The sequence below is a fragment of the Lynx rufus genome, unplaced genomic scaffold (assembly GCF_022079265.1).
Source record: "Lynx rufus isolate CCGP_SWC_20201006 ecotype Redwood Valley unplaced genomic scaffold, mLynRuf1.p SCAF_1, whole genome shotgun sequence".
NCBI classification, from domain to species: Eukaryota; Metazoa; Chordata; class Mammalia; order Carnivora; family Felidae; genus Lynx; species Lynx rufus.
The window spans coordinates 21,915,773-21,943,469 of record NW_025814823.1 but is presented as its reverse complement, the minus strand read 5'-3'; the positions used below and the strand labels follow the sequence as shown (position 1 = coordinate 21,943,469).

Here is a 27,697-nt window from a genome sequence, read left to right as displayed (position 1 = left end):
TTATTTTAAAAATTACCCATTTTTCTGTTGAGTCATCTTTTTCTTAATGGTTTAAAGAGTTCTTTATGTGTCCTAGATACCATGTATCTTATACAATTTTTAAAAATTTCTTTGGTGTCAGAGCACCTGAGTGGCTCAGTCGGCTAAGCTTCTGACTTTGGCTCAGGTCATGATCTCACGGTTCATGAGCTCGAGCCCTGCATCAGGCTCTGTGCTGACCAGCTCAGGGCCTGGAGCCTGCTTTGGATTCTGTCTCCCTCTCTCTCTGCCACTTGCCTTCTCACACTCTCTCTCTCTCTCTCAAAAATAAATAACATTAAAAAAATAAATAAAATTTTCTTCAATGTCTCTGGCTATGTACCCTTTTTGTTACTATTGTTAAAATAGATTACAAGTCTTTTCTCTCAGCTCTTTCCTTGTCTTTTAACTTTATTTTGTTTTTGTTTATTCTACAGGTAGATCTTGTTTTCCTTTAAAATCTTTAGGTGTTTTTTTATCTTATGCATTTGTCACAGACATCAGTACAATAGTGAATAAGAGCAGTGGTGGCAAGTGTCCTCATCCTTGTGCCTAACTTTAATAAAAATGCTTCTAAGGTTTCATCAATCATTAAGTATGATGTTCCTTGCTAGGTTTTAGTAGAGTATTTATCGGCCTAAAGAAGTTCTCTTTCATTGGTAGTTTGCTAAGAGTCCCCCATCTCCCAGCCTCCAGAATAGTTGCTGACTTTCATTGAATTGTTTTGTTTTCTGCATCTCAGATGTTGGTTTTTCCATTCATATGATAATGTAGGAATTTACATTGATAAACTTTCCAATGTTAAACTTTTTAGGTATTCCTAGGATAAATTTTATTTTGGTAATATACTTTACTGGGTATATTTTTACTTAACTATATTTGCTTCTATACCCCTAAGTGCTTTTGACCTTGAATTTCTTACATGCGAAGGTTATACTAATGTTAAAAAAAAAAAAAAAAAAAAAAAAAAAAAAAGGTTAAATGGCTTCCCATATATTTCCTGCCCTGGAACAGTTCGTATATGATAGAAATTATTCATTCCTTGAAAGTTTTGTAGAATATATCTATAAAACTTAACAGACCTAGTATAATGGGGATGAGGTAGAGATACGTGGTATGTAGTTCTGGTAAGATCTTTCACTGTTGTTTTAGCTTTTTTATACTTTTGCCTCTAACTGGGATTTCTGCTTCTTGAGCCTATTTGGTATTAAGTCAGTAATTTCAGTTAGATACACATGTGAATTGTTCTGTCAGTGTAAAATATTTCTCTTTGTCTCTTCTATTGGTTTTCATATTAAATTCTATTTTGTTTGATACGAATATTTCTTAAATTTGCTGGTGTATCTTTTTTTCACATAGTGTTATTTCAAGCTTTTGATGACATTTTGTGTAATTTAAGTGGGTCTCTTATTTTAAAATATAACTAGGCTTTGCTTACAATCCAGTTTGAGAGTCCTCTAGTAAGTAAGATTAACACAGTCACCTTTTTTGTGATTAACAATTTGGCCTTTTTCTTGCCCTCTTATTTACCGTACTTCTCTTTGCATCTTTTATATCTTATTTTTCCATTTCTATTTTAAAAAATTTTTTTAATGTTTATTTTTGAGAGAGCGCACGTGAGTGGGGGAGGAGGAGAGAGAGGGAGACACAGAATCTGAAGCAGGCTCCAGGCTCTGAGCTATTTGCACAGAGCCAGATGCAGGACTCGAACCCACAAACTGGGAGATCATGACCTGAGCTGAAGTCATACGCTTAACCGACTGAGCCACCCAGGTGCCCCTCCATTTCTTTTTTTTTTTTTTTTTTTAATGTTTGTCTATTTTTGAGAGAGAGAGGGAGAGCCAGGAAGGGGCAGAGAGAGAAGGAGACACAGAATCTGAAGCAGGCTCCAGGCTTCAGCTCCAGGCTGACAGCTCAGAGCCCAACATGGGGCTCAAACCCATGAGTCATGAGATCATGAGCTGAAGTTCAACGCTCAACCAACTGAGCCACCCAGGCGCCCCTCCCATTTCCATTTTCTAATTGAGGTTGGCCCCAAGTTTTCTATGTTCTACATGTTTTTTAAAATATATTATTACCTCTAGGGGTGCCTGGGTGGCTCAGTCAGTTGAGCGCCCAACTTAGACTCAGGTCATGATCTTGCAGTTTGTGAGTTCGAGCCCCGCATTGGGCTCTGTGCTGCCAGCTCAGAGCCTGAAGCCTGCTTCAAATTCTGTGTCTCCCTCTCTGTCTGCCCCTGCCCTGCTTACACACACACACACACACACACACAGGCACGCGCACACTCTCAAAAGTAAATAAACATTAAAAAAAATTTTTTTATTTAAATTCTTTGACCCATCTTGAATTTATTTAAAAAAAAATAAAAAATATATATTACCTTTATATTTTCAGTATAGTTCTTAAATTTATATTTTCCTAACAAGATCCAAATTTAATTAGTATTAATATTCTCCCTATGAAGAAGAACTTGACATGCTTCTACTTTACTTTCTCTACTTTTGCAGTGATCCCCTCCCACCCCCCTTCTATAAAAGAATACAACTTCCTATGGCTATTTCTATCATTTTTGTTTCACTTATTATTAAAACCCATTTTTAATCTGTCTTTAGCATTAATGTGTTTTAGTCATTTGCTCATTATTGCTTCTTATACCTCAGTCTAGGTTAGTTTTTTTAATCAACTATGGTACTTCTTTATTTCTTTCAGAGAGTCTCTATTTGGCTTTTTGAATGTCTATAAAAGTCTCTCTTTTTAACCTTCTCTGTTGAAGTATAGCTTGGGTGAAATGGCATTCTGGGCTCAGACTTATTTTGCCTTAACTTACTGCCTCTGACATTTCTGGTAAGAAGTCTGATTACCAGTATGATATGTGTTTCTTTTAGATAATCTAGATTTTCTGGAAGCTTCTAAGACTTTGCCTTTATTCTTGATATTTTAGTTTATCCACAGTTTGTCTAGTAGTGTGTATTTTATCCTGCTTGGTACCCAGTGGACCCTTAGTGAGCTTGTATGTTTTCCAGTTTTGAGAAATTCTTGGTCATTATTGCCTCTTCTTCATTCTCTCTGTTTTATTCCTCTTATTTCCTCTGTGTTCTGAATTACTCAACTCAGTCTTCCAGCTTACTACTGGCTCTTCATCTGAGTTTATGCTGTTATTCAATTATCTATTGAGTTTATTCAACAACTATTTTTATATCCAAGATACCTAATTGGTTATTTTTCAAAATTGTGTTATTTCATGGATGAGATTTCCTTCTTTAGCTCTTTGAGGACGTTAAATGCAATAACATTTAATTTTTTTAACATTTTTTAAAAAGTTGTTTTGTGTTTATTTTTGAGAGAGAAAGACAGAGTGTGAGCAGGGGAAGGGCAGTGAGAGAGGGAGACACAGAATCCGAAGCAGGCTCCAGGCTCTAGGCTCTGAGCTGTCAGCACAGAGCCACATGCAGGGCTCTAACTCAAGAACTACGAGATCATGACCTGAGCTGAAGTCAGACGCTCAACTGACTGACTGAGCCTCCCAGGTGCCCCTTTAATGTTTATTTTTGAGAGAGAGAGAGACAGACAGACAGACAGACCAAGACAGAATCTGAAGCAGGCTCCAAGCTGTTAGCTGTTTGCACAGAACCCGAAGTGGGGCTCAAACTCCCAAGCCATGAGATCATGAGGCTTAACAAACTGAGTCACCCAGGTGCCTTAATAACATTTGTTTTAAAATTATTTTCAGGATGCTGTTTTCCTCTTGACGATAAGCCCATCTTTCGGTGGGCTTGTTAAGTCTCTTTTTGATGGTGTAGCTTTCCTTGGGTATTTGATGACTCTGGGTTGTACATTCATCTTCTCTGAGAGGATTTGCTGTGTTATGATGGTGGTTGGCATTATCTCTTCAGCTTCCCATCTGTTTCTTTTCCCTAGGGAGGTCTCACAGACTTGGTCCATAGAAAATTCCCTTTTTGTCTTTAGCATGACTATATTTTTTAATTTTAAAAAATCTGACATTTGGGCTTGGTATGGGAGTGGGAGCAGAATTTATCATATGTTGATTAATATCTTGAGACTGAGAATTATTGATTGCTTTTTGACCTATTAGTTCCATCTCTAAGTGTATTCTTGAGGAAATAATCAGAGATATGCATAAAGTATATTCCAGCATTTATCATATTGAAAAAATGGAAATAATCTAAATCCCCAATATAGAGGTTTATTTACAGTACTAATTAATAATTTATTAAAATTTAATTACTAAAAGTTTTGAGTGTACTATAATATGTGGTTTATTGACCAAAGTACATTATACAGCCACTTAAAAGTCATATTATAGAAAAATATTAACGAGGGGGAAAAGTGCAAGATATGTTACCAGTAGAAGATTATTAATAAATTGTATACACTAAAATCCAAAATTTATTTTTAAAGTATATATACTGAAAGAATAATAATAATTGCTAATGTTTATTGAGTCCTTTGTATGTGCCAGGCATCATTCTAAGTAACTCTTATCCTCACAACATGCCTTTGAGGTAGTTAGTGCTATTATCCCCATTTTAAAAGTTTTTATAAAGTATTTATTAAAAATTTAAAAAGTTAAAAAAGTAAATGGGGCACCTGAGTGGCTCAGTTGGTTAAGTGTCCGACTTTGGCTCCAGTCACAATCTCGTGGTTTATGAGTTCAAGCCCTGTGTCGGGCTCTGTGCTGACAGCTCAGAGCCTGGAGCCTGTTTCTGATTCTGTGTCTCCTCCTGTCTCTGCCCCTCCCATGCTTATGCTCTCTCTGTCTCTCAATAATAAATAAACATAAAAAAAAAAATTAAAAAACAATTAAGTAAAAAAATGGGGATAGTTTATGTTAATTGACAGTATTTTAAATATGGGTGATACTTAATTTCTCTGTAATTTCATAATTTTGATATTTTACACATTTTTCCAGTTAATATGTATTCTTGTTTCTATAATAGTTTATGCTATTTTAAAAGATAGAGGCATTGTTATAACAGTCTTTTTTTCTTATATATATTTTATTCTTTACAAATATATACCAATCTTTGTTGTTTTCTTTACAGAATGTTTCATGCATCCATGGACCAAAAGATGGAGTTGGTTTTTGTTTTTAAAAAGATATTGTCAATGATCTGATATGACTATAAATACTTGCTTGATGAAATTGCATGGACTTGTCATCAGGTTGGACTAGCAGTCATTTTTCAAAGTTTCTTCAACCACAGTTACATTTGAAAATTCAAGTATCCAAGAACATTGGGCTTAGAATGCCATAATGATGTGTTTTCTCTGAGAACTACAAATTTCATAGATACCACAGTTGGATTCCAGTTATATTCTCCTATCAAAGTGATTTCAGTCCATTGATAAAGTTAATTTTGAAGACTTTTGTTTATAAACAACACCAAAAGATGGGAGAAAAAAATGGTAGGTTTGGAAAACCATTGTTAAACGTTATGTTTAAAAGTATGTAGACTACTTAATTTAGCCAAATTGTGGAATTTTCAAGGCTTTTCACTGCAAGTGACGACGGTTCTACATTTGAAGGAATTTAGGACTTATTCTCATGTAGCCAAAATTTTGATAGTCGATAATTAATTGTGTATCTGTAAAGCTAAGTCAGTTCTTTAATGTACTTTTGTAAAATTATTCTTTACTTTTTAGAACACTTTTAGATTTACTTTTTAAAGAAAAATTGAGAGGATAGTACAGAAAGTTCCCATATCTTCTACATCCACTTTTACTGATGATTAACATCTTATTTTTGTCTGGTACATTTGTTACAATTAATGAACCATTATTATTAACTGAGGTCCATAGTTTATTCATATTTCCTTAGTTCTTACCTGATGTCTTTTTCTGTTCCAGTATCCCACATTGTATTTACTTGTCATATCTCCATAGGGTCCTCTTGGATATAACAGTTGCTCAGACTTGTTTTTTATTTTGTAGTATTTTGTATCTAAGTATTTTGTAGGATACCCCTCTATTGGAATTATTGTTTTATTTATTTTTCTCATGATTAGACTGGGGTTACGAGTTTTGGGAAGAAGACCATAGTGGTAAAGTGCCATTTTTACCACATTATGCCAAGAGTACATGATATCAACATGCTTTCTCTCTCATTGATACTGAGCTTGATCACCTGGCTGACATAGTGTTATGTCAGACATAGTGTTATGTTTCTCCACTGTAAATTACTTTTTTCTCTCCCTTTCCTTCCCTGCTGTACTTTTGATAGGAAATCCCCATATATAGTTCATATTCAAGGAATGGGGATTATGCTCCCCATCTTTGAGAATGGAATATCTACATTAATTATTTGGAATTCTTCTCCAAGGGAGATTTAGCTCCTTTCTCCCATTTATGTATTTATTCAGTCATTTATTTATATCAGTATAGAGTCACAGGTACTTCTGCATTCAGTCTATTGTGATATGTTGCTTTGGTTGAAATGTATAAAGAAAATGAAGCTTCACGCAGACAAAAAGTTGAAAAAAGGAAGAGTATTAATAGCCTTTCAGCTAATTGTGGACTTTTTTTTGGATACAACTATAAAACTCAACAAGTAGTTACTCCTTCCAGGTCAGTTGTAGTGTGAAATTTGAACACATATCTGTGAGTTTTTTAACACTCTCTTACAGAAAATCTATTGCACGTTGAATAGGTGTTTTATGATTTTATAATATGCATTGGCCACTTGGAAAATATTGGTTCAATGAATCATGCAGATTTTCCAGATATTGACACATTTCATCATACAATATTAAAAAATCACATTTGTTAATATTGCTACCCATTTCCTCGAAAAGTGATTAATTATTGAGAAGCTATCAGGCTTACCAGGGCACATGTAAAGTTTACAAATTTCCAATTTTAACTTGGTAGTGTGAATTTTATCATTAGCAACAAATGCTGTCAATATTGAACTTCAGGTGGTAGGCTCACTTTTTTTTTTTTTTCAAGAAAATGTGTGTTAAACACCCAAGTCTAAAAATAGTATAATTTTTATTAGTACTTTTAAGTAAAAATAGTTTTCCATGAAAAAAATTAGCTGGTTTGGCCTGTAATTCAAACAGTCTCACTAGTGCTTTTGCTTGAGACAGCCATTGTACTGTGGTAACCATTTATATTGCTTTATTAAGGATATTCTTAAGTGAAATTGATGGTGAAAAGTATACTGGTACTATACTAGAAAATTTACTGGTAGCTTGGTGCCATCCCCTTGATTCATGCTAAGACATACTGACTTTTACTCACCAATGCTTTTGTACCATCAGTTAAAGTCATTCTAGAAAAAAAAAGAGAGCAAATAATGTCTTTTTTTTTATTCATTAAATTTTTAACATTTATTCATTTTTGATAGAGACAGACTGGGAGCAGGGGAGGGGCAGAGAGAGAGAGAGGCACAGAATGCAAAACAGGCTCTGGGCTTTGAGCTATAAACACAGAGCCTAACATGGGGCTTGAACCCACAGACCATGAGATCATGACCTGAGCTGAAGGCAGATGCTCAACTGGCTGGGCCACGCAGGCGCCCCAACTCCTTAAATCCTTTAAAACTCCATTGAAAAGCATTGTAGAATATATAAGTAAATATTCTATATCAATAAATAGATATAATAAGATTAACTGTAAGATTCAATGGAATAATGCCAACGTTATAAAAATTCACATACATATTCAACACAACTTGAAAATAAAGCTCCATGGGTGCTCGGGTGGCTCAGCCAGTTAAGTGTCATCTCTTGGTTTCGGCTCAGGTCATGATCTCAGGGTTTGTGGTTTTGAGCCCCATGTCAGGCTCTGTGCTGACAACTCAGAGCCTGCAGCCTGCTTCGGATTCTGTGTCTCCCTCTCTCTCTGCCCCTCCCCCACTCATGTTCTGTCTCTCTGTCTCTCTCAAATATAAGTAAACATTTAAAAAGAAAAAAAACCCTCTTCTCATTGTATACATTGTCCTTAATTACATCTACTCAAGCATTTGTGTACCATTTACTCCAGAATTCGTATAACTGGACCAGATCTTACTCTGGAGCCTGTATACCCAGTGTACTTGCCCTACTTAAATTTCTCACTTGTCTTCTGTCTTTATTCCCTATCTCAATGAATACTATTACTGTGCATATGGTTGCCCAAGTCAAAAACTTAGAAATCACTCTTGACTCCTCCCTCTTTCCCCTGCCACCTGAGTGACCTTTTAAGAAACTAATCACATATAAGATGCTTAAACCTTTTGAGTGGCTCCCATAGGCTTTTGTATAAAACTCAAGTGAAAGGCTCTCCATGGCATGGCTTCTCCTGCCTCTAATACCTCTTTCTTCATCCTTTGTGTCCTCTCACATTGCATTTGTTTAAAATCTTGTCTCAGCTGTCCTATGGGGAGTTAAAAGTAGGCTTGGTCTTGGAGGCATCAGGCCAAAGTGTCAACAGGGAAACAACACCCCTTCTGAGACTGTGATGGTGGCAGCATCCCTAATTAGCCAGAGATCCCCTTTGGGTAAGGTAACTTTGCCAGGGAGATTTGGGACTATGAGGCCTAAGCCTTTATGACTATTCTCACCCCACTGCTGAACCTAGAGATGTAGGTTTAATTTTTATTAAGGAAAATATATTTTTTGTAAGCTTACTAGGCTCTCTGTTTATTAATCCTCTGAATGGCTTCTCAAGTGACCTTTCTAAAGTGCAATAATCATGTCTCTCTGTTCTTTAAGGCCCTGTTAATTTTGAACATTTTATATGTTTTTACATTTAACATTTTAACAAATAAATTTTAACATTTTAGGTATTTTTGTTACTTTTAAACGTGGTGTGGGTGTGAGATTTGGCTTTTGCCAGTTTAATTGTATTTCTCATATTTCTGTGTTCAGCTTTCAAAGAATTATTTCCTCTAGGAAATTTTTTTTTTTTTATGTAAACTCTATCCCCAACATGCAGCTTGAACTCACAACCCCATGATCAAGAGTTGCATGCTCTACCAACTGAGCCAGCCAGGCACCTCTCTCTAGGAATTTATGACTAAGGTGTTTATTTGCTGGGCATATGAAATATTGGCTCATCTATATAGCTATCTATAAAAAGTATAAACATTATTTTGGCTTCATATAATTATTTAAAAATTATAAAAGACATTTAAAAACGTTATTGTTAGACATTTAGTTACTTCACCAATTCTTGAGATGTTTCATTCTAAAACCATTTCTGTACTCAGTGGAGGTTATATCTCTGAAACTTTTAAAATGCTTATACGTACATCTACCACCAGCCTAGAATGAAGCCATTCCTTCTGTTTTCCAGGGACACCAGAAATAGTACCATTAAAGTTTTCAACATATTTTTATGTTAGCAGAAATGAGTAAGATATTTAGGTCATATTCTTTGCTATTCTTTATAAAGAAACAGTGATAAAAATCTTTTTCCTCAAGGAAAAAAATAGACCAATTAAATCTTGACATTATTTAGAAACCACGTGGATTCTCTATAACATATGCCTTGGGGAAATTACAGTCTATTTTTATTGAGCTCTTAAGCTATTCACTTGTATTATAGGTGATGCAAAAACTTTCTGGATGGAGCTGGAAGATGATGGAAAAGTGGACTCCATCTTTGAACAAGTGCAAAATGTGTTACAATCACTGAAACAAAAGATTAAAGATGGGTCTGCCACAAATAAAGGTATGAAGCACAAAAAACTTTTAATACATTTAATGTTAAATGTTACCCACTGGCAGTATAATACAGAGCTGTTTCCACTATGTTTCTTTTGTTATCTAAGAGCCTATCAGTTCTGTTTGCTTTGTGTGTGTTTGTACTCTGCTTCGACAAAAACACGCTTTTGCCATATGCCATAGACATTTTGTGAAAGTGGGTGAAAATGATTACTTTGAATGTTAGCTACTGAGTTTATCTCTTTTTCTGTCAGGCTCCCTTGTTTTCCCCGCATTTTATCTTTGCTTTCTCTTTATATCTCTTTTTGAGGGGTGATGGGTATTGCAAAAGTAATATCTGCTCATTGTACAACGTTTAGTACCAATAGAAAAATATAACAAAAATTATCCACCACCCCATTACTCAGAGACACCTAATGTTTTTTAAGAATGCGAAAGTACATGTAACGATATTTTGCCTGCTTTAATCAGAACTTGCCTTCTGTTTCAGCAGTCAGTTCCGTCAGCCAAGTTTGTATTTTTTCTGTTTCTTTGTTTTCAACCCTGGTTGGTTGTAGAACAGGAGACTTTTAGGTAGAAATTTACTTCTTTCCTTCAGGACATAAGATATTCAAGCAAATTTTCATTTGGACTCTTCTTAATACTTTGTGGATGTTTTTATGACATTAATCTTTTGTTTGCTTGTCCAAACAGTAGCGCTGTTTTTCATTTTAATGTTCCTTCTCATTCCTTCATGAGTCAGATATATCTAGTTTTGAATCCAGTTCTAACAACTCCTAGCTGAATGACCTGGAATAAATAGTTTAACTCCTAAGCTTCAATTTCTGTTTCTAATGCAGGTAATCATAAGAATCTCTCAGAGGAGTTAATGAAGATTAAGATAAAGTACATAAATTATTTAGCACAGTAGCTGGCACAATGAAAATGATGCTGCTGCTGCTGGTTTTCATGCATTTTTCCTTTCCTTAACAGAATACATCCAAGCAATGATTCTAGTGAATGAAGCAACCATAAGTAACAATTCAACATTGATAAAGGGTACGTGCATTAATAATCCCAATTTTGAGTATTCTGTTATTTTCTTGATGCAGGCTTCATTGAGTTCAGATTATGTGAGATTACCTAAAGATAATTTAATATAAAATGTAAGACCTATACTGGTAAATTATATAAATCAGTGTCCCTATTAAATAAAAAGTCCTACCCATCCAACGATAGGAAATGCACACTTTTCTAAGCCTCTTAGGAAATGAACAAATGTATCTCTTCTTCAAAAAATTCTAAGACCCCAGACTACTGTAAACCCACCTTGTGTGAAAAACAGTACTAGAAAGGTATATTCTGGCATAGATAAGTTAGTGTAAAATTTTTTTATTTCTAGATTATTAGACCATTAGTCTTGCAGACTCTAAACAAATTAGGTTTCGGAGGAATTGATCAAAGATACTGTACCAGAACTAGGAAAATAAAAAGTTGTTTTATCAGAATCACTCTCCTATAAATCTTAGTCTATCTCAAATTTCCTAAAATATTGAGAAGGTACTTTACTGGATTTTAATGCTGCTAAATATTATTAACAAATTATAATAATTTTAACTTACATAATATGGGGTCTTAAGGTTTTAAATCTCTGAAAATATAGCCTAGCATCATGAGTCTATTTTAAAGAAACCTTTTTCTTATTCAAAAGTATTCTCAATTTCAGTAGCTAATGTATAATTTTAGAAGAGTAGTTTCTTTTTTTTTTTTTTATGTTTATTTATTTTTGAGACAGAGAGAGACAGAGCATGAACGGGGGAGGGTCAGAGAGAGAGGGAGACACAGAATCTGAAGCAGGCTCCAGGCTCTGAGCTGTCAGCACAGAGCCCAACACGGGGCTCGAACCCACGAACCGCGAGATCATGACCTGAGCTGAAGTCGGACGCTTAACCGACTGAGCCACCCAGGTGCCCCAAGAGTAGTTTCTTCAAGAAAACAACCTTACTCAGTATCTTTCAGTAGCACTTGGAATCAACATACTTGAGAGATCACACTAGTTTTGCAAGAAGAGGCTTTTAAATGCAGGAGGTGGTAAGAGGAACTAATTCTAAAACAATTTATTTCTCGCTAACAAAGTAAATTGAGTTTTGGTTTTTTTTGTGATAATTTTATCAATAGAAATATTGAATATTACAATTTTGTATTTTTATATGTTTCCTCTGAAATGTAATGAATTTATCAAAAGTATATATTTGCCAGTGGTATAGAGCAATATTTGTAAGTAAGGAATTGGGGACTTATGTAATTGACATTGTTGGCAAAACAAAGATTAAAAACTTTCTAGTAATAAAGTTTCATGTTAGTATTTACTTTTTAAAAAACATTGAGGGGCGCCTGGGTGGCGCAGTCGGTTAAGCGTCCGACTTCAGCCAGGTCACGATCTCGTGGTCCGTGAGTTCGAGCCCCGCGTCGGGCTCTGGGCTGATGGCTCAGAGCCTGGAGCCTGTTTCCGATTCTGTGTCTCCCTCTCTCTCTGCCCCTCCCCTGTTCATGCTCTGTCTCTCTCTGTCCCAAAAATAAAATAAAAAAAAAAACGTTGAAAAAAATAAAAAAATAAAAAACATTGAAACTGGGAAAGACAAAAGGACTTCATGTTAAGGTCAAAACAAGGTATCCCATATCCAACTTGAGTCCTAAACCACTGATTACCTTTATTTTCTTTGTTGGTGTCTAACTGTAAATATGTGCTATGTCCCCAAACAAAGGATTGGATACTGTTTTCTTGAGAGGAGTTATTATTTCCCCTTTCCTCCCTTATCTGATGATTAATTTTAAAATCTCCACGTTTGGGGGCTCCTGGGTGGCTTAGTCGGTTAAGCATCTGATTTTGGCTCAGGTCATGATCTCATGGTACTTGAGTTCAAGCCTCGCATCAGGTTCTCTGCTGTTAACACAGAGCCCGCTTCAGATTCTCTGTCCCCATCTCTCTCTGCCCCTCCTTGCTGGTTTGTTCTCTCTCTCTCTCAAAATAAATAAAATCTCCATGTTTCAGTAAGTTTTATTTTTAATTATGTTTATATACATTTATTCTATTCATATTTGTTAGTATGGATTTTTATGATTTATGCAAAGAAATTAGTTGGGAAAAATCAGAAACGCTTAATTTGTAAAACTTAATTTTAATCAGGTATTATAGCTCTTTTCAACTATCAGATTTTAAACCTTTTTCTTGATAATTAAAGAGGGATAATTGTTTTCCAGGTAGCCAAGTAGTGGCCTCATGTTATAACTTAAACTATTCTTTTATTTACTTAAAGTTTTTTCCTTTTTTTTTTTAATGTTTGTTTATTTTGAGAGAGAGTGTGAGCAAGGGAGAGGCAGAGAGAGAGTGAGAGAGGGAGAATCCCAAGGAGGCTCCCTGCTGCCAGCACAAAGCCCTATGAGGGACTTGAGCCCATGAACTGTGAATTCATGACCTGAGCTGAAACCAAGAGTTGGACACTTTACCAACTGAGTCACCCAGGTGCCCCAAACTTTTTCTTCTTAATAAGATTGATCTGCAGTAAAAGACCAATGTAAGTTAATAACCTGAAGCAAGATGAGAATCCCTTTTTTTCTTAAAGGTCCTCAATGCATAGGAAAAAACATGTTTAAAAAATATCTTTAAACCAAACATAGAATATTCTACATAACCATTTTTCAAAATAAGAACAGGGAATCCATAACTTTTTTCACTAAATACACAGCTTACTTCTATTATTGTAGTCATGTTAGAGAGTAAAAATAGATGAAGTACAAAAAACACAAGATAGAGGATGAAATTAAATGCAGGAACACCTGGGTGGCTCAGTTGGTTAAGCATCCGGCTTAAGCTCAGGTCCTGATCTCGCAGTTCATGGGCTCAAGCCCTGTGTTGGGCTCTGTGCTGACAGCTCTGAGCCTGGAACCTGCATCGGATTCTGTCTGTCTGTCTCTCTCTCTCTCTCTCTCTCGCTCTCTCTCTATCTCTCTCTCTGCCCCTCCCCCACTCACACTCTGTCTTAAAAATGAATAAATGTTAAAAAAAATTTTTTTTAAATAAAAAGAAATTAAGTGAAGAAAGATATAGGAAAGACTAATATGAAAAGACAAGTGGAAGTACAAAAAGAGGTACCCAAATACCCCACCCTCCAAAAATATAGATAGCAGTGGGAACAATGAGAAAGCAAAAGATAACATAAATTTTCCATTTTGTGACCTTTTGTAGTACGAGCTATGTTATTTTTCTATAAAATACAGGCAGAAATAAGGATACTTGATGTTTACCTTAAAGGTTGATTAAAATTCAAATAAAGTTCAGGGCAAACTAGATTTTCTCCAGTAGAAGTATCTTCTACCCTAAGTCTTTTACTTGATCATATCTTATTTTGTCAATATTTTTGAAAATATTCACACTTGATTTTTTAATTTAATCTTGATATTTTCATATGTTTGCAGATTTAAGGGCGCCATGTATCTCTAATCAATAAAGATATTATTTAGATATTAGAGTAAATGATTCTTAACTTGATATACTTAATACTCATGTTTGTATTTTTTTCATGTAGATCATACATCGGTGATCCAGAATGAACAGGAAAACAAATCAGGTTCATTGCCTTCTACATCATATGAAGACTCCTTTCCAGAAGACTGTACATTTCTGTATGTATATAGGTTAAATTTTTTTATGTTGTCAATGCTTTCATTTCCAGAAAGAGAATTATTCTTTCTAATCATTTGACATAAGAATAGATAAAATATATAAAAAAAATTTTTCCCATCAACTGAAAAGTCATAAATTTTAGTATTTTATGTAGGATAAAGGTTCATGAGTCTCTTAACAAGGTGTTTACTTGTTAACATCCCTAGGTAATCAAGTCTTTGAATAAAATTTAGCTTAAGATGTCTTTGTATATAGGGTCACGTGGGGGCTCAGTTGGTTGAGCATCTGACTTGAATCATCTCAGTTCACGTCTTGATCTCAGGATCAAGAGTTCAAGCCCCGTGTTGGACCTGAAGCCTACTTTAAAAAAAAAAAAAAAAAAAAAAAGATGTCTTTGTGTATGTTATTAATATACTAAAAGCTACCAAGTTGGCAATTTTTTTAACTAAAAAATTATTTTTCCTGGAGTATTTTTTTTTTTAAGGATTTTATTTTTAAGTAATCTCTACTCCCAATGTGGGGCTTAAACTCAGCCCTGAGATCAAGTCACATGCACTACTGCCTGAACCAGAAGTCCTAGATTATTTCTTGTAAAGTGGAGGGTAACAGTATTTTTTTTTTAAGTTTATTTATTTTGAGAAAGAGAGGGATACATGAACCATGAAATCATGACCTGAGTTGAAATCAAGAGTCAGATGCTCAACCACCTGAGCCACCCAGGTGCCCCAAACAGTATTTCTTTCAGTACCAGTTCAGCTTTTCAAATACTTAAATGGCTCTAAATTACTTAGGAGAATAGGCTAAATTTTTCTGACTGTTTCTTTCTCCTTTTACCATTTCAGTAAAGATTCCTTAGCATAAAGTAGAATCGTATGAAAGGAAATCTGACATTGTGACACATAATCTTTATTTTTAGGAGGTAACACCTATACTAAAACCTTTAAGAAGTAGTTTAAAGGAAGTTCCTGAAAGTATTTTGTGCTACACCAGTGAACAATTTCAAAAACAAAAGTGTCTTTATAAAGAAAGTTCTTAAGTTAATTGCCTTATTTTGTTTGTCTTTTCAGCTACATATTAAATTGACAAAAAAAAAATTGTCAGTGTAGAATTTTTTTTTTTATGCTTATTTATTTTGAGAGGGAAAGACAGATCATGAGCAGGGGAGGGGCAGAGAGGGAGGGAGTGAGGTAGAGAGAATTCCAAACAGACTGTGATGCCAGCACAGAACCTGGTGCAGAGTTCGCTCTCACAAACCATGAGATCGTGACTTGAGTCAAAATCAAAAGTTGGACACTTAACCAGCTGAGCCACCCAGGCTCCCCTAGAATTCTTTTTGTTGTTTTTTTAGGGTTTATGAGTGTTACAGATTGACTATTTTGCATATTATTTGCATTTGCAAATACTAGAGATGTCATTACAGTTTGATACTTATTTTATTTTATTTTATTTTTAATTTTTTAATGTTTATTTATTTTTGACAGAGACAGAGATAGAATGTGAGTGGGTTAGGGGCAGAGAGAGAGCGAGACACAGGATCCGAAGCAGGTTCCAAGCTCCGAGCTGTCAGCACAGAGCCTGATGCGGGGCTCGAACTGATGAGCTGTGAGATCATGACCCGAGCTAAAGTCGGATGCTCAACCGACTGAGCCACCCAGGCGCCCCGTTTGATACTTATTTTAAAATACTCTCAGAGGGGGTGCCTGGGTGGCTCGGTCGGTTAAGCGTCCGACTTCAGCTCAGGTCACGATCTCGCGGTCTGTGAGTTCGAGCCCCACATTGGGCTCTGGGCTGATGGCTCAGAGCCTGGAGCCTGCTTCCGATTCTGTGTCCCTCTCTCTCTGCCCTTCCCCCGTTCATGCTCTGTCTCTCTCTGTCTCAAAAATAAATAAACGTTAAAAAAAATTAAAAAAAAAAAAATACTCTCAGAGAAAGCCAGAAATTCTGGTCTTCTGATCTACAAAATTTCATTACCTTGTAAAAACAAGTTCAATCACTTTAAATCACTAAAATACAAGATTCTTTTTCATATAAATTACCACCAAAACTCTCTCATTTTCTATTTATTTCATTAAAATTTTTATTTCAAACATAAATGCAAGAGTTGGTTTATTCTTTTATTTATTTATTTATTTTGTTTAAGTTTATTTATTTAGAGAGAGAGAGAGCAAGAGCAAGTGCAAGTGGGGGCAGGGGCAGGGAGAGAGAGAGAGAGAGAGAGGGAGAATCCTAAGCAGGCTCCTCTAGGTCAGTGCAAAGCCCATTGAGAGGCTCTAATTCACGAAACTGAGATCATGACCTGAGCCAAAATCAAGAGTCAACCTATAGGAAAAAAAAAAAACACATTGGTAGAAGAATTAACAATTGCATCAAGAGACCAAATAAGCATAGAAAAAAATAACATTTTTATGTATTTGTAAGAATGTGGGGTATTGTTAAGTCAGTCAGTCAGAAGTCATCCAGTAAAAGAAAGACTTGTTATTCAGTAAATGACTCTGGAACAATTGGATATTATTTAGAAAATTTAAGTTAGATCTTCATGGCACATCAGAATAAATTCCAGATGAAACTGGACTCCCAATTCATGGAAAAATTAATTAATTAAAAATTAGAATCCTAAAAAATAATCATAGTAATAATAAAGATTAGATGTCTTCCCATGACATTATGTATCACCAATTTACTCATTACATTATTTACACTTTATTATATATACTTAGTTCTTTGTCTAGAATGTAAACTCCTTGAGATCGCAGAGCTTTTCATCATTACTTCTGTAGCACCTGGTGCATAGCAGGCACTCAAAAAATCTGATGGAAGAATGAATAAGTGAATGAACAAACAAACCCCTGATAGGAAATTGGAGAAAGCATATGAACAGATAGTTAACCATAAGGGAAAAACCAGTAAACATGAAATTATGTTCAATCTCTCTATTCCTAGAGAAAAACATTAAGGAGGTAATAAAGTACTGTTTTTCATTTATCAAATCGGTTAAAATTTTTAGAATAATCAATTGATCAACACTCATAGTGTATAAATTGATCCGGCCTTTTTGAGAATCGGTTTGGTTAGCCTGTATTGGTTAAAATGTGTGTACCTCCTAGTGCCATGATTGTGGTCTCTAAATGTTATTGCTCATTAAGTGGAACCATAGTCCTTTGGAGAAATGGCTAACTCCAGACCTGGGGCATCTTGTGACAGAAAGCAAGAAGGCTATCAAAGACTACCAAGTGTGTTAGAAAGATAGGAGCAAACTTGAAAGAGCTCCCACTGACCAAAAAATGGCACAATTTGGATATCAAAAGGAATAATCACTGTGATTGATTTAAACACATTAAATACTTAAAAACCCATTTTAAATTTTAAAAATAACATTTTAAAAGTCACTGGGGGTGCCTGGGTGGCTCAGTTGGTTAAATGTTCGACTTCCGGCTCAGGTCATGGTCTCACAGTTCATGAGTTCAAGCCCCACGTTGGGCTCTGTGCTAGCAGCTTGAAGCCTGGCGCTTGCTTCGGATTCTGTCTCCCTCTCTCTCTGCCCTTCACCTGCTCACGCTCTCTCTTTCTCTCTCTCTCTCAAAAATAAATAAACATTAAACAAAATTTAAAAATCAGTCACTTTGGTAGTTGCTAGGATACAACTCACCATTCTGAGCACTAGTAATTAAAGAGAAAGAATCAAGCATTTATCCTGCCTTTCCTATATTAACTGTATTTCAGATAACCCAAGAGTTGATGAGGAAAATTTCCTCTTTATCAAAGAATTCCAGCCAAAAAATGCAGTAGAAATGGTAGAATTAGAAGATTGTTATTTTTACAACTTCCCCCCCTTTCCCAAAGAAACAGTGACCTTAGGCCAGTGCTGTTAAACTAATTGTGGTAAGAACAGGTGTTTTGTTTTGTTTTGTTTTGTTTTGTTTTGTTTTGTTTTGTTTTGTTTTAAACTTCAAATTTGAGGATGAATACTCATAAAATACAATGAAATGTTGCAGCAGTGTTAAATTGCTGTAAAAGTTCCTAAACTTTTACAACTTTATATTTTTGTACTTATGAATTGGTAGCCAACCACTGTGGGATGGCACCACCATACCTTGAGTAGCATTGACCTGGATAATGTTAATGAGTGAATAACTAAACTATTAAGTGAAAGATTTATAGCACTGTCCTCCCTGCCCCCCACCGCCTAAATTGAACTTGAATCTAATCAAGCTTCTAAAACTGACTACTGATTTATCAGATAGAGTGATGAGTTAAATGACACCACCACAAGGGGGAAGCATCAACCAAATTCTAGAATGTGGGAAATTCTACAGGACAAATGACACAGTTATTCAACTGCAACAAATAAATGTCATAAAATGAAGAGAGAGGGGCACTGCTATAAGATTAGAGACAAAAAGACATCTGAATCAAATCCAATGTGTGGGACTTGTTTGAATTCTGATTCAGATTTTAAGATAATCACTGATATGTGAAGATGGGTCACTGAGATTGTAGGTTCTTTTAAAAACCTTACTTGAAAAAATTTTTTTTTTTGTTTTTAATGTTTATTTTTGAGAGAGAGTATGAACGGGCAAGAGGTAGAGAGAGAGACACAGAATCTGGAGCAGGCTCCAGGCCCTGAGCTGTCAGCACAGAGCCCAGTGCAGGGCTTGAACCCACGAACTGTAAGATCATGACCTGAGCTGAAGTCGGATGTTTAACCAACTGAGCCACCCAGATGCCCCTAAAAACCTTATTTATTAGACATACATACTGAATTATTTCAGGTAAAAGATGTAATGTCTAGGATTTGCTTTAGAATACCCCATGTTTTAGTGTGGGGCAAGAGGGGGGAAAATAGAAGTAAAATAGGCAACATGTTGATAACTACTGAAGTTTGGTAACAAGTGTCAAAGATAAACAAAACCAGACCTTGAAGTGATGAAAACATTTTATGCAGTAACTACTGATATTAAGGAAAAAAGCTGAGCTCTATTCCAGTTTATGCTGGGGTGACTAGTGTTTTAAAGGCAAATGAGGGAGTAGAGATAGAAGAAGAGAGGAACCCAAGTGAAAAATTACAAAGAGTCAGTGTGAATGTTTATGAGGCCAGCTATGTGTCCTAGCTGGGAATCATCAATGTTAGGATCTCTCCTCCCACAGAGACTGGAAGACAGAGGCCTTACCCTTCCTGATGATTAACTTTCAAAGGAAGGCCCTTCAGGACCTTGAGAAAGGCACTCTTGAGTTGTAGGAGATAAATACACATCTTAGAGGAATGGAAGAAAGATTCACAATTGTAAGCCCTTTTTTAGTAACTGTTCTAAGGAAGGAAGGTCAGGAGCTTATCTTCAGGTTTTGGCTACAAGAAACCATGAACTGTCTTGACAGCCTTGAGCTTTCTTAGGCAGGCACGTTAGTGCTGGGGCTTGGGTCATCCCAGAGACTTGGTCTTATGCTGCTAGAAGCCTTGCTGGAGTTTTGTTGTGGTAGTGCACAGGTTTAGATGGAGGCATCATGTGCTAAGAGTTCTACAGTTCTTACAAGTATAGGGGGATCCAATATATCAGGTTTGTGTTGTTGTTGTTTTTTAATTTTTAATGTTTATTTTTGAGAGAGAGAGAGAGAGACAGAGTGCAAGTGGGGGAGGGGCAGAGAGAGAGAGGGAGACATAGAATCTGAAGCAGGCTCCAGGCTCTGAGCTGTCAGCACAGAGCCTGACTCAGGGCTCAAATTCATGGACTGCGAGATCATGACCTGAGCCAAAGTCAGAAGCTTAACTGACTGTGCCACCCAGGTTCCCCCAATTTATCAGGTTTTTAAATGAGAAAATACACAGTTATGTAAGTTTGCAAGTTTTATTAATAAGAGGTTATTTTAAAATGTGTATTCTAGTTACCCAGTAACTCTTCTTAAAGGAATGTACCCTAAGGTAATAATCAGGAATTTGGTCAAGGATTTATGTATGAGGATGTTGATCAAAGTAGTAACATACAGGAAAATTGGAAACAAATGTTTTTTACATTAAAAGGTTTATATTAAATACATTCTAGCACATCCTTTCATCTATTAGATTGTCAGAAATACCAAAGCATCAAGAGCTATTGTCTGATAAGGCTCTGCAAAAGTAGGTACTCTCATAAATTGCTCAAAGCGCTGACCCCATGGAGAACAATTAGGCAATCTTTACAAATTACTAGTTCATTTACCCTGTGACCTAGTACTGCCCCTTCTGGAAATGTATTCTGAAGTAATAATCTTTACATGTATGAAATTGTTATGCACAAGGTTATTCACCACATAATGATTTGTAATAGCAAAAGATTGGAAACAACAGAAGACTAGTTAAATAAATTGTGGAATTTATGCAAAGGATTGCTATATAGCTAGAAAGGGGATGGGGAACTTCATATCTCTGCTTTCAGTAAGTAGCCATTAGTTACATGTGCCTATTTAAATTTGAATTATTTGAATTAAAATTAAATTTGAATTGATCAAAATTAAAAAAATGTTTTTCTGGTCATGCTAGCCACATTTAAAAGTGCTGAATAATTCACCACATGTGGCTAGTGGGGCTCCCAAATTGAACAGCACAGATATGAAACATTTCCATCAATGCAGAAAGTTTTATTGGATAGTGCTGCTTTATATGGTAATTGTAAAAATATCTCTAAAATACCTATATAACTTTTATAATAAATAACAGATACCTAAAGATAGAAAATACTATGTAAAGCAAAACTTAGTTTCTTCAGGTATCTGAAGAAAGATTAAAACCCAAGTTCCATATACATGGAGTGTTTTCACAGATTTTTTTTCTTAAATTCAGTAACCTCTCCATTTTCTCATGTCAGTTGATTATTTTAAAATATGTCAGTATGATGCTAGGTGTAATACATATTACAGAAAAAAACTGGTACAATTGTTGAAGGATTCCTGATGAATTCGTAATTTTTTTAGCTAGCCTTTACCGGTTTTCTTACAAGCGAACCCAAGCATGCCTGAAGAAGTAACATTCCTCAAAGTGCATGCTCTAAATAAACTCTAAATTTGATAGGTACTGTAGCATGGAGTTACACCTGTAATCAAACTTTCTGGAATATTCTGAAATTAGGTTATTGTATGATAGGAAAGATACTTGGTGTTTGTTCTGATCCTGTGTAGCCTCTAAAACCTTTAGAGTCAGCTGAAGAATGAATGTCTTTGGCATGCTAATGAAATGACTCTTAATGAGGGGCTCCTGAGTAGCCTCAGGGTGGGGGCTAGTCAGCCAAAGACTAAACATTATGATTAGAAGCTGGAAACCTTCAGTCCTACCTCCCAACCTCCAGGGAGGGGTGAAGGGTTGGGGGTTGAGATAATCTCCATTGGCAAATGATTTGATCAATCATGCTTACATAATAAAGTCTCCATAAAAACCTCTAAATGGACAGGGTTCTGGAAGTTTTCCTGGTTGGTAAATGCTTTGAGGTGCTGGGAGGGTGGTGCACACAGAGAGGGTAACAACACTCCGTGCCTGTTCCCACTTACCTTGCCTCGTGCACTTCTTACATTTGGCTGTCCCTGAGTTGTATCTTATTATAAACTGGTAATAGTAATTAAAGTGAGTCTTTCTAGCAAATTATCAAACTTGAGGAAAGCATGTGGAAACCCCTGGGTTGGTCAAAAGTTTGAGTGGCCTGGAACTTGTGTTTGGCATCTGAAGTGGGGACAGTCTTGTGGGACTGAGCTCTTTAACACCTGGGAGCTGATGCTGCCTCCAAGTAGATAGATAGTGTCAGAATTGGACCGAATTGTTAGACACTCAGTTGAAGAGGTAGACACCATGTATTTGGTGTCCAAAGGAAAAAAATCCCTAAGGTATAACTTCTATATGGCTACAGAACATAATCAGTAAAATGTGTTTTTCAGAGTCTGGCTTATTGTATTATGTCTAAAAAGAAGATAATAGGAACTAATTGCACCTTAGTGTACAATGTTTTTTAAAAATGGGGAATTGTGCTATATATTTGAGATACTAATGAATAATTAATTTTAAACAGATCTACAAAAAATAAGGAAATTCCTCCTTTGGAAAATAAAGTTGCATACATTACAGAAAAGAAATCATCTTTGAATTTACGTTACCAAAGTCATGACTGCTCTAGAACTTGTCTGATGAAGATGCCACTAACCTTCAAGGGAGAAAACCCTCTGCAGCTACCAATCAAATGCCACTTCCAAAGACGACATGCAAAGACAAACTCTCATTCTTCAGCACTCCATGTGAGTTATAGAACCCCTTGTGGAAGGAGTCTACGAAACGTGGAGGAAGTTTTTCGTTACCTGCTTGAGACAGAATGTAACTTTTTATTTACAGATAACTTTTCTTTCAATACCTATGTTCAGTTGACTCGGAATTACCCAAAACAAGAAGAAATTGTTTCTGATGTGGATATTAGCAATGGAGTGGAATCGGTACCCATTTCTTTCTGTAATGAAATTGACAATAGAAAGCTTCCACAGTTTAAGTACAGAAGGACTATGTGGCCACGAGCATATTATCTAAACAGCTTTTCCAACATGTTTACTGATTCATGTGACTGTTCTGAGGGCTGCATAGACATGTGAGTAGAGAAACATGGCATTTCCAAACATCTTCTGAATGTAGGGTACTTGTCAAGAAGTCCTGCTGTGTATCAGTTTGTCTGTCTGTCTAAACTCTGTTTACCAAGAATCTAAAATGGAAAGATACACTCTCACCAGCAATAGAAAAGAAAACTGCTTGCCAAATACAATAGTAAATTAAAAATTCTTTCTCCCAAGGATGAGTATTTCCTGTACCACAATCATTATAGCAACAAGTCCAGCTAATGCCATGTAACAGTGCCATACACTGTGACGAGCACTTTACATACACTTTTTTATTTAATCCTCACACACCTTCTGAGGTAGGTAATGTTACTTCTGTGTTACAAATGAGGAAGTTGAGAAGCCAATTTTAAGATCATAGTGCAAACAAATTGAAAAGCCAGGATTTGAACCCATGCTGTTAATCATTATGTTATATGTCTTATTTTACTTTTACAGATATTTCTTTGCTTTTTATAAACACTTATTTTTTTATTAATTTTTTTTTTTTTTTTTTTTTTTTTTACATTTTACTTATTTTTGAGAGAGAGAGAGAGACAGAGCACAAGTGGGGGAGGGACAGAGAGAGGGAGACAAAGAATCCGAAGCAGGCTCCAGGCTCCCAGCTGTCAGCACAGAGCCCGATGTGGGGCTCAAACCCACAAACCGTGAGATCATGACCCGAGCCAAAGTCATTTGCCCAACCGACTGAGCCACCCAGGCGCCCCTTATAAATAGTTATTAGTATTCTCATAACATTGGCATTCCATTAAAAAATTAAAACATATTCCAATATATTAGGAATTTGAAAATTTTGTTTTAAAGGTATGTAAGATACATGTATTTGTAGGTAGGCATATATAGAGTGGAGTTGCATTATACATATTTAATTTAATGCAAATTTAGCTACCTGTACTTGGCAAAAGAAGAAGAGAGAGAAATAATTTAAATAGTAAAGATAGTAGTTTCACCGTTTTCTCTGTTAGTTGAAGTGTGAGATGAGATACATGAATTTGCTGTTACCTCAGTTTGGCTTAGTTTTTTAGGCCTGTCATAGAGGCCTAAAGAGAAATCTCTTTAGAGAGAGAAATCTCTCACAGTGCCAGGTTTTATTTTGTTTAAAAATAAGTTGTTGTTTTTTTGTCTTAACATTGCCTCTAAGTATAATCTAACTACATGTGGCCAAGCCCCAATCTCTCAGTGCTGGAGAGAAAAAAAAAAAAAACTATTGGACACTGTTTACCTAATGGTCAGTTTTTGAGATTTTTTAAAAGAATCTTGGCTATATGCGATTTTTGCTTTAATACCATGGACACTAATCTTTATATAAAATGTGCCACCAGTATACATATTTGCATCTATTGGTCAGAAATTGTAGGAGAAATCACAAAAGCAAAGGCTGAAACCCATTGGGATCTGGAAATGGACACAAGCACTGTGGCCAGGGTTTCTAACTCTTACAGGAATGGGAATTAAACATGTCCCATGCATGGCATTGAGTGGGCACTGAGTTCTCCTGGGAATGGAAACAGGGACCTCTACAGGACTGGGAACAGGCTAATTATCTCACAAAGCCTGGAATGAGATTAACAATAACCGGTTGCAGAGCAATGAAACCCATAGTCATAGCCAGAGCAACAGGGAAAGGAGTCAACATAAAGGAGTACCCAGGAGTAAACGTTATGGAAAGGTATGATTTCTTTTTTTAATTTTTTAATATTTATTTTTGAGAGAGCATGCGAGTAGAGGAAGGGAGGAGAGAGAGGGGAGACACAGAATCCAAAGCAGGCTCCAGGCTCTGAGCTGTCAGCACAGAGCCCGATGCAGGGCTTGAACTCACGAGCTGTGAGATCATGACCTGAGCCGAAGTCAGACGCTTAGCCGACTGAGCCATTCAGGTGCCCCAAGGTATGATTTCATACAGAGCATACAGAGATGTTTAGGACCATAAAGACAGTGTGAATCTCAACAAATGGGAGAATTCACACCTGAAGAATCAGAGATAAATGCAGAATCTGATTAAAAGAGACTTTAAAATAGGTATGTTTAAAATGTTCACAGAGATTAAAATGTTAGTATCCATCAAGAAAAGGAGATTAGGGGGAAAATATATATATATCCGACTTCAGCTCAAGGTCATGATCTAGCAGTTCCTGAGTTTAAGCCGTATTTTGGGCTCTGTGCTGACAGCTCAGAGCCTGGAGCCTGCTTCGGATTCTGTGTCTCCCTCTGTCTCTGTCCCTCCCTGCTTGCACTCTGGGTCTCACCCTCTCTCTCAAAAATAAACATTAAAAAAAAAAAAAAAAAAAAAACCCTAACTAGACACACTCAATGGTAGAGTTCATATAGCTGGAGAGAGCATTAGTAAATTACAAGGCAAAATGAAAGAGATCTCCCAGAATACAAACAGATAAAGACATGGGGAAGATAATTTACAGATTAAAAACTGTGGAGGATAAAATGAGAAACTCCAGTATATCTGAGAAGAAGAAAGCAACATTTAAAGAGATGATAGCTGAAAGTTTTCCAGAACTGAAGAAAGGCCAGAGTCCTCAGAGTGAAAAAAGCCTACAATGTACTACGAAGGGAAAATAAGATAAATATGTACACCTAAATACATCATGATGCAACTTAAAAGGTTTCTAAGGTACAGAATAAATCTCAAACACTATCAGAAAAAAAGATTGACAGCACACGTCTCATCAGAAGTAAAGGAAGACACAAACAGGCATGTTAGCTTAAAATCCCAAAGGAGGATAACTGTAAAACTAGAATACTATACAAAGCCAGACCAGTTTTTTTACAAGGGGTTGTTCAAACAATTACATAGCAATTGAAGATATGCATATGTTCTTTCCAGCAATAGTACTTTTAAGTATATCTAGAGTATTGTTTTCCAAGCTACAGATTTAGTGGGATGTAAAATGATTAAAGCGGTTGTAAATAGCATTTTTTAAATTAAATAAAAATACCCAAGGGGCACCTGACTGACTCATTTGGTAGAGCATGACTCTTGATCTTGGAGTTGTTAAGTTTGAGCCCTGCATTGGGTTTACAGATTACTTAAAATCTTTAAAAAGAAAAAAAAAAAACAAGTGCGTCATACATAGGATAAAGTTTCATGCCACTGTGTCAGTTTATACACATACACAGAGAAGTATGTATGCCTGTAAAGGATCATGAAGAACATGTATTTTACTGTGGGTCATATTCAAAAATATTCGAGAGATACTATTCTAGAGGTGCTTACACATAAGCAGAAGAATAAGCTGTTCACTGCAGTATTGTTCGTAATATTGAAAGCTAGAAGCAACTTTGTTGTATACTAAGCAACTTAATTGCTTGTCTAAATGCTGTCCGAAAATTAGAAGGAATTAACTACATTTGTGTATAACACAGATGAATCTCAAAAACACTATTTTGAATGAAAAAGGCAAGTTGTAGGATAATAACTATAGTGAATTTTTAAAAACAGTATAATATATTGTTTTGTAGGTATATATGTACTTAAAAGTATAGAGGACGTAGCACCAAATCTTTTGAAAGTTTAGTTTTTAAATGTAATGTTTTATTTTTAGAGATGATATATACAGTGTATATAGTGTTTTTCTCTACATCCTGACCAACACCTGTTATTTCTGGGGGTCATAGACATTCTGATAGGTGTGAAGTGATGTATCTCACTGTGGTTTTTGTTTGTTTTCATTGTGGTTTTGGTTTTCATTTTCCTGATACTTAGTGATGTTGAGCATCTTTTCATGCATCTGTTGGTCATCTGTATGTCTTCTTTGGAAAAATGTCTATTCAGGTCCTCTGCCTAGTCTTTAATCAAATTATTTGGTTTTTTGGTTTTGAGTTGTGTGAGGTTTTTTGCCTATTTTGGATATTAACCCCTTATCAGGTATGTCATTTACAAATATGTTCTCCTATTGAGTAGGTTCCTTTTCATTTTGTTGATGGTTTCCCATGCTGTGCAAAAGCTTTTTGTTTTGGTGTAGTCCCAATAGTTTATTTTTGCTTTTGATTCCTTTACCTCAAGAGCCATATCTAGAAAAATGTTTCTACAGCCAATGTCAAAGAAGTGGCTGCCTGTTTTTCTTCTAGGAGTTGTATTGTTTCAGTTCTCACATTTAGGTCTTTAATCCATTTTTAGTTCATTTTTGTGTATGGTGTAGGAAAGTGGTCCAGTTTCATTCTTTTGCATGTAGCTGTCCAGTTTTCCCAGCACCATTTATTGCAGAGACTGTCTTTCCCCCATAGTATATTCTTGCCTCCTTTGTTGAAGATTAACTGACCATGTGAATGCACATCTGTTTCTGGGCTCTGTATCTATTCCATTGATCTAAGTGTCTGTTTTTTTGCCAGTACCATACTATTTTGATTATTATAACTTTGTAGTATATCTTGGTATCTGAGATTGGGTTACCTCCAGCTTTTTTCTTCTTTCCCAAGATTGCTTTGGATATTTAGAGTCTTTTGTGGTTTCATACAACTTATAGTATTATTTGTTCTGTCTATGTGAAAGATTGATTGCTTTGAGTAATGTGGACATTTTAACAATATTAATTCTTCCAGTCCATGGATATGGAATATCTTTCCATTTGTTTTTGTCCTCTTCAGTTTCTTTCATAAGTGTTTTATAGTTTTCAGAATATAGGATTTTTATCTCTTAAGTTTTTTTTTTTTAACGTTTATTTATTTTTGAGACAGAGAGAGACAGAGCATGAACGGGGGAAGGTCAGAGAGAGAGGGAGAC

At 35.7% G+C, this 27,697-nt stretch overlaps 1 protein-coding gene across 3 annotated transcripts in view; it reads left to right on the top strand.

The window, feature by feature from the left end:
* SETDB2 (SET domain bifurcated histone lysine methyltransferase 2) overlaps window positions 1-27,697 on the top strand; it is an 86,378-nt gene that overhangs the window by 2,454 nt on the left and 56,227 nt on the right. For all 3 annotated transcript variants that reach the window (XM_047079494.1, XM_047079476.1, XM_047079467.1), the window contains 5 exons: window positions 5,082-5,445; window positions 9,568-9,693; window positions 10,659-10,724; window positions 14,252-14,348; window positions 22,374-22,937. In XM_047079494.1, the coding sequence (XP_046935450.1) occupies window positions 5,430-5,445; window positions 9,568-9,693; window positions 10,659-10,724; window positions 14,252-14,348; window positions 22,374-22,937 (869 nt within the window). In that variant the 5' untranslated portion in view covers window positions 5,082-5,429. The remainder of the gene's footprint in view (window positions 1-5,081; window positions 5,446-9,567; window positions 9,694-10,658; window positions 10,725-14,251; window positions 14,349-22,373; window positions 22,938-27,697) is intronic.